This window comes from Haplochromis burtoni, unplaced genomic scaffold (assembly GCF_018398535.1).
Source record: "Haplochromis burtoni strain Fernald_Lab_line unplaced genomic scaffold, NCSU_Asbu1 Contig_388, whole genome shotgun sequence".
Classification (NCBI taxonomy): Eukaryota; Metazoa; Chordata; class Actinopteri; order Cichliformes; family Cichlidae; genus Haplochromis; species Haplochromis burtoni.
In genome coordinates, this window is record NW_024582749.1 from 269,966 (window position 1) to 277,564 (window position 7,599).

At 40.6% G+C, this 7,599-nt stretch overlaps 1 protein-coding gene across 3 annotated transcripts in view; it reads left to right on the forward strand.

Moving 5' to 3' along the window:
- LOC102304639 (prostaglandin reductase 1) overlaps nucleotides 1-7,599 on the forward strand; it is a 26,225-nt gene that overhangs the window by 13,253 nt on the left and 5,373 nt on the right. For 2 of the 3 annotated variants that reach the window (XM_042212717.1, XM_042212716.1), the window contains exons 2-9: nucleotides 1,015-1,163; nucleotides 1,259-1,304; nucleotides 1,437-1,496; nucleotides 1,959-2,126; nucleotides 2,479-2,752; nucleotides 3,129-3,234; nucleotides 3,581-3,699; nucleotides 3,801-4,432. In XM_042212717.1, coding sequence (XP_042068651.1) covers nucleotides 1,058-1,163; nucleotides 1,259-1,304; nucleotides 1,437-1,496; nucleotides 1,959-2,126; nucleotides 2,479-2,752; nucleotides 3,129-3,234; nucleotides 3,581-3,699; nucleotides 3,801-3,911 — 990 coding nt within the window. In that variant the 5' untranslated portion in view covers nucleotides 1,015-1,057 and the 3' untranslated portion in view covers nucleotides 3,912-4,432. Of the gene's footprint in view, nucleotides 1-1,014; nucleotides 1,164-1,258; nucleotides 1,305-1,436; nucleotides 1,497-1,958; nucleotides 2,127-2,478; nucleotides 2,753-3,128; nucleotides 3,235-3,580; nucleotides 3,700-3,800; nucleotides 4,433-7,599 lie in introns of those variants that run through there. The other variant, XM_042212718.1, reaches the window with a different exon arrangement.

A 7,599-nucleotide genomic window follows, 5' to 3' on the forward strand; every position in this document is an offset into this window, starting at 1 on the left:
CCGTCCACAAAAAAGGCAAATTCCACTTGCTACTCTGGAGGAGTTGTCACCGATAAGCTACTCCATAAACAGAACATAGTTCTGCTGCATCACACATTAGGATGTTTGTTCTAATTTTCTATGACCTCAGCACATTGAAAATAAAGCTAAAAGCCTATAAAGAGCAATATGAATTTCTTTAGAACTTACCGGAATGAAAATGTGACACCAACAAAAAATGATGGCAGAGAACTCGATATCAGCTCGTCTCGCCGCTGCTATCCAAGCCTGACGTCTTCGTTTGGTAACATCAGATATATGAGATCCTTCACGTTGCTTCCAGGAGGGGAACTCATTTTCTTTACTATACTTTTCTAATGTGATGATGTTGTTGCCCCTGGCTTTCTCTCTCTCTCCCTCCTGCTCTGCTTCACTGGGTGAATGGGTTAAATGCAGAGGAACTATTTCCCTATGGGGACTAACACGCACACTTTACTTTACACTTTACACTGTGCTACCTCGAGTGTAACTCCCCCCTCTGCTCAGCCCAAACACAAGGCTCACGTGCGACGTGAAGCGAAAAAAGTGAGAGAAAGGATAGGGGGGAAAAAAACCACGGCTCCCGTCATTCACTTCAAAGAGCCGGCTCTAATAGCCGTTTCGTTCGCGACCGTCACATCACTAGTTTCTTTGTATGAGACAAAAGAATTCATTTATAAGTCGTATGATTGTACATGTGTGTATTTTTGAGCATGCTAAGCATTCCTAATGAATTTACATTAGGAAAATTAAAAAAAAATACATAAATTACAACTCAAATTTTAATCACAAACCCATCTTCTGAGCTGGGCAAGGCTCTGCAGGAGGCTGGGAGTCAGGACCATCAACAAAGTGCAGCGAAATATTTAATTTACACAGTGTCCCTAAAATCGCTCACATCTCAATGGATTTTGGCTGATTATCTTAGGAACTTAGGAACTTCCTGTGAGTGGTGAAAAGGCTGGTGATGATTTTCATGTCTTCTTATGTTTACAGAAGCAGTTAAAAGCTATATCTGCTGCCATACAAGAGAAGCATCATGGTTCAAGCCAAGTTCTGGGTAATGACTAAGCACTTTGACGGCTTCCCAAAAAACAGTGACTTTGAGCTGAAGGTGGAAGAGCTCCCTGAGCCCAAAGATGGAGGTAGGACTTTGTTGTTGTTTTTTTCTTGCTGATAGGACAGAAAAGACACACATATTTATTTTGTCAAATAAATATGTGTGTTCCTTTGTTTTCAGAGGTGCTTCTGGAAGCTGTGTTTCTCAGTGTCGACCCGTACATGAGGTGAGTAGAGAGCAGAACCACATACACTGAATCATTTTCATAGCAATGCTACGTTTATCTCATTTTTATACAGATGAAAATGTAATTCAAAATGTATTCGACTATATTGTAACACACTGCTTGTTTCATCAGGCCGTTCAGCAGAGTTAGCATGAAGGAAGGAGATGTGATGATTGGAACTCAGGTGGCCAAGTAAGAAACACAAACAGTCCAGCACACGGGGAAAGCTTTTATCCTCGGTGATGTGCATGCCTGATGTTTACTGAAAAAGAACGCTGCTAATGACCAAAGACTTTGTGTCATTCCTCACTGACTCGAGAGTAAAACCAGATGTTGAGGCATTGAGTTTGTAGCACTGAGAACACATCTGCTTCGGCAGTCAGTTTTCCACACAAAGCAATGTCACACAGAGGAAAGGCTAACATGTGATAACATGAACTAATATTGCAGAAATACACATACCGATTGTACAGGTGCTTATCAGTGCTCAGTCTGGTATTTGAGTAACAAATACCTGATAAACCTCTAGACTTATAATCTACAGTTTAATTTTGCGTTTTCAGCTACTAGCATTATCCCAGTGACAGGACAGACTGAAGTGAAAACAGGTGAAAGCTATTTTTGTTTTAATATTGTGTTGTTGTTTTCCTTTAGAGTGATCCAGAGTAAAAATCCAGCGTTTCCTGTGGGAAGCCACGTTGTGAGTGACAGTGGGTGGAGAACCCACACGCTCAGTGATGGGACCGGCCTCACTCCCATCCTGCCTGAGTGGCCTAAAGATGTGTCCCTGTCTCTGGCTCTGGGTGCCATCGGGATGCCCGGGTAAGACAGATTTAAGTAACCTGCATGGATCAAAGTCACTTTCTATTGGATGTTAAATCGTGGCAGGATGTTCTGACTTTTCCGGCAGATAGATCGATGTGAAGTTTTATCAGCTGAATCTTAAATAAAAGCATTAAAAATCAAAAAACAAGTAACAGTAACACGTGGGTGATTTTATAGAGAAATATTTACATAAAATAGTCTTCTTTTAAGACAGTAAGAGGACAAACCCCAGATGTTTTCTCCTGTTGATGAGCTGAAGCAGAGTTTCTAAGCAGTGATTTTTGTGGATATAATTAATATGGCAATCAAAGAGGCAACAGCTGGATTTACTGTTTCTGTCTCTCTGCAGACTGACGGCTGTTTATGGGATAGAAGACGTGTTGGGTCTAAAGGAGGGTGAGACCCTGCTGGTGAACGCTGCAGCTGGAGCGGTGGGCTCCGTGGTGGGACAGATCGCCAAGATCAAGGGCTGTAAGGTGGTGGGCTCGGCAGGCTCTGATGCCAAAGTGGCTTACCTCAAAGAGCTGGGATTTGATGAGGCCTTCAACTACAAAACTGTGGGTTCCCTGGAGGAGGCTCTGAGGAAGGCTTCACCTGAAGGATACGATTGCTTGTTTGAAAATGTGAGCATTTGTGATGTTAAATTGCAAAGCTTTGTGTTTTTGAGTGACAGCAGATTACCGCTTTTTGGCAAGTGATTGAAACTCCACGTGCCGCCATGACCCACCCCGTTTCCCTAAACGTAAAATGTCCAGTCTCTCCCAAACTTCGCGGGCATGAGTCGAAAGTCAAGTTCGGAAATGTTTGATATGCGATTTGTCAGTAATGGTTAGAGCGCCACCTAATGGGACAACGATAATCATCATTGACTTCGATCAATGTCACATCAGATCGAAAATGCTGGGTGTAGGTGTTGGGCATGGCTCGACGCGACGGGGTGCGAGGGCCCTCATAACGCTGCTTGCAGCTTTAATTTGTTTTTGTTGTTGTTGTTTTTAGGTGGGAGGTTCTTTTGCAACTGTTGCCCTGGAGCAGATGAAGAACTGTGGAAGAATAGCTGTGTGTGGAAGTATCTCCACCTACAATGACAGTACACCGCAGACAGGTGAGGATAGCAGGCATCATTTTTTAGAGAGTTGTAAAAACTCTGTCATTGTGGTATTCATTTTTTTTATGAGACAGTTAATGATGTCATGTTTTCTAAAAACAAATAGATCCCAATGCTTTCATCAATTAACTTAATTCCTTCTTATAATCAGAAATGCAGTTAATACACCCATTAAAATTTCTCATGTATTATTGTTGTTTTCCACTAGAGGGAGACATTGCACTACTGAAGTGTGCTTTAAAAGCTGTGGAGGCACACACAGAGTTATTTTAGATATGGATTGTAGTTTCCTTGCTGTGAAATATGTTTTATATTTTTCTCTCTTTGACGACCTGTGTTTTAGGTCCGTATCCCTACTTCACTATGATCATAAAGGAGCTGAAGGTGGAGGGATTTATGCAAAGCAGCAGGCAGCACAAGCACCCTGAGACCCTCAAGAGACTGTTAGCATGGGTGAAAGAGGTTAGTGTGAGCCTTTCCTTTAAGTAAAGATGTAAACATCAGTTACCTGTGTTTCTGTTGTGATGTATTGTATTTGTGATGTGTGTATTGTGCGTCCACAGGGCAAACTGCAGTGTCGGGAGCACGTCACAAAAGGCTTTGAAAACATGCCAGCTGCTTTTATGGGGATGATGCGGGGAGAAAACATCGGCAAGGCCGTCGTCGCAGTCTGAAGAGTTCAATGCAAGAGAGCCAGCATTACTAATAACTGCCATTATTACACAATCTATGAATTAATGAAGAATCGAGCAATCACCATAACAGAATCATTTGACATTAACATTTCACTTGTTTTTCTTGTTTTGTTTTGTTTTTTTAGTGTATTTGGTACTCATCGAAACAGCAGTCGAGCGACTCTGGTACACTTTAATCATTCAAAGAAATGTGATTTCTAGTCAGAAATCAGTCGTTCATAACGAATTGTTAGTTAAATCTGAAATATTACATTGAAATTGTGATTGTAGTTTACATTTAGACGTTTTGTGTAGCACCACCATCTTCACCATTCAGCGACTGAAACCTGAATGAAATTTTACTCAAGAAAAAGGAAATTGGTCAAAGGACATCATTCTGTTACGATCAGTGCAGATGTGTGGCTGCTACGTGTACACATTATTTACTGCAGAATGATTAACAGCATGCGTTGTGTTTACTGGAAACCTTTCTGTGTATAAAGTTGTTGTTTTGTTTTGTTTTTCTTTGTTTGGTTTTTTTCCTTGTGAAACAACAATTCTGTGGCTTGCTATACAGTATGAATCTGATGTTTGCAGGTTCTGCTTCTTGGGACTCCCATATCAAAGGCAAGAGCAACTTAGATCCCAGCTTGTTTTCCACTAAAGCGTTACTTGTTGAAATATGATTTTGCAGTACGTGTGCAGCTCATCTCTGCACAGGCAAGCTCAAAAGTTAGTAAGTACACTAAAGTATAGTTGTTTGAATGATTTCTTTCCATCTGTATTGAAGTAATCAAATTACAACTCAGATTTTAATCACAAACTCATCTTCTGAGCTGGGCAAGGCTCTGCAGGAGGCTGAGTCAGGACCATCAACAAAGTGCAGCAAAATATTTAATTTACAGTGTCCCCAGAAATCACTTGCATCTCAATAAATTTTGGCCGATTATCTTAGGAACTTATTCCCCATAAAATTCAAAACTATTTAATAACTTTAAAGCTTGATTTTGGTGATTTGCAGCAGAAAATATGTTGAAGTTCAAATTTCAAGCTTTAAAACATCTATTGCACATTTCAACATGAAAGTGCCAGATCCCATCCTACTTTTATTCAGTGGTATTTATATTAGACTCTTCACAACAACAGTTACACCAAGATGCTTTATATTTTAAGGTAAATATAACCGATATCAACTACGCACTGTCACATGACCCACGTCAGCTGATTTGAGGTCCCTCTCCTGATTTGCTCCTTCCACGTCGCGGCAAGGATGAAAACCGTCTGTTGAGGGATACTTCCGGGTTCGTGGCTGTAAGCTAACAGCATTGTAAAAACAGCATTTTCTCCCCTCAGTTAATAAAATCTTATCACCTCAGCGGTAAGTGTCCTTAATATCTACCAAACAACCTTTTAGTTGTCAGTAACCAGTCGATCGTTTTCGCGATTAAAAAATGACTTTGTGCGGCAGCGTTCCCACCGCGAGCAGAACTCCGGTTCAAAAACCGCTGTTTTTGAACACTTTTATTTACTTAAGCATTTTAATGGGCTTACTTTGAAACAAAGTGCGATTGAATGATTATTGTTATGTGTTGCCTTGAATTCGGCTATGCTGTCTGTTAGACAGTTGTTTTTCTTTATTGTTGTTTTTGTATTGTTTGTAGCGAACGCTACTGGAATGTATAGATTAAGCTACGTAGCCAAGATGATTAATAATTTAACTGTTGTACATTGAATGATGATGATGATGATTGCATTGTTACCTAGACTTGCAGAAGAATATATTTGTTTACCGGTAAACTGAATTGAACTTGATGTGCTAATGGACATTTTTCTGACCTACAGGTCAGGTTTTTTTTCCCCCTTTGAATTGATCTTCTTCATATTGAAGTGGCGAGCCGGTAGGACCATTCTTTGTTTTCCCCTCTTTTCCCCCACTTAGCCGTCTTTGGATTACGGACATATTTCCCCCTTGTATGAAGCTGGACCCTAAGGAGGAATACCTTAAAAGTGAACTTTAAAAAGAAAAGGACCAAAAAAAGGACTCTTAGCAAAAGGACTCTTGCACAGAAAGATCACAGCATTGATTTATTATTTAATTGTGGACATTTAGTTGTGTGTTGTATTAATTATTTTGTTCCATTTCCCCTTTCCCCTATTTATTCAATATATTTTTGGTACAAGACATTGCAGTCTTTGGTCTCATCATTCACACCATCTAGGCTCCATACAGAACTATTTCTTCTGCGCGTCAGTCAGTAAACTCGCCAATTACAATAAAACTAGCCCTTATCTAACTTTGCATTACATAAAGACTACAATAATACAGAGAAACCCTTAATCAGACGAGCAAGCACTTGGGTGACAGCAGGAAGGAAAACTCCCTCTTAACAGGAAGGAACCGCTGGCAAAACCAGGTACAGGAAGGAGCAACCATCTGTCCCTGCCAGTTAGGGGTGATGAGAGGAAGACTGGACAAAAGACACCCTGTGAAGGGAGACAAATAATGATGAAATGCAAAGGTGTATTTAAAAAATAAATAAATAAATACATGAAGAAGAAACACTCAGTCCATCATGGGAATCTGTCGCTGACTGCGTGTAGAGTGAAGAAAAGGACCCAAGCGCTGACACAGAGGGAGATGAAAAAAGGGTTCAAACAAAAGTGAGCTGTTTATTATAGGCTGGTTTTGGTTTAAACCCTTTTATTCTACAAGAATACCAAAAAAAAAAAAAAGCGAAAGCAAGTAGTGCGAAAACTAAACTCAAAAACTGGTAAAGTCCTACGAGAAGCATCAACTTAATAGGATGGTTAAGACTGCCATGAGGATTGTTGGTGCCCTCTCTCATCTCTGGAGGAGATCTACAAACAGCGCTGCAGAGCTATCTCCATCATCAGAGACCCCCACCACCCCTCGCATGGCCTGTTCTCCCTCCTGCTGTCTGGCAAGAGGTACAGGAGCATCAGCTGCAGAACCACCAGGATGCTGGATTGCACAAGCCGTGAGAATGATAAACTGACTCTGCCCCCCATCCCACCCACACAGCCATTCACACAGCTACACTGTGATGTCCACAAACGGACTGTAATGCTCCCTACCTACACACGCACACACACGTACACACATACAATACACTCCCCAGATACACACACGACCTAATTTAATCATCCCCTTCCGTGAAAGGACTGCTGCTATCCACCCGAATGAATGTGACTTGAGTTTGTTTTAGAATTTAGATTTTATGTTATTTATCCATAACTATTGTTGCAATTCATTACTGCCTTTTTACTGCTCTTTTTAAACGTATTCTTTTTAAACTGCATTGTTTATTGGACTGTATTGTTTATTGCACCGTAGAGGCTGGTGAGAAACAGTATTTCGTTTCAGGCTGGGTAACACCATACGAAATGACAATAAACTTCTTCTTGAGTCTTATTGAGTCAAACTAATAATAATACTAGAACTTAACATCCTTTCAATATAATATAAGAAATCACAAATACAAAAATAAACCCCCAGCGGCCTTGACGAATTGCAGCATAACTAACAGAGGATTCAGTTGATCCAGGACTAACTGTATGTTTTATCAAAAAAGAAAGTTTTAAGTCTAATCTTGATAGTAGAGAGGGTGTCTGTCTCCTGAATCCAAACTGGGAGCTGCTTCCACAGAAGAGGGGCCTGAAAGCTGAA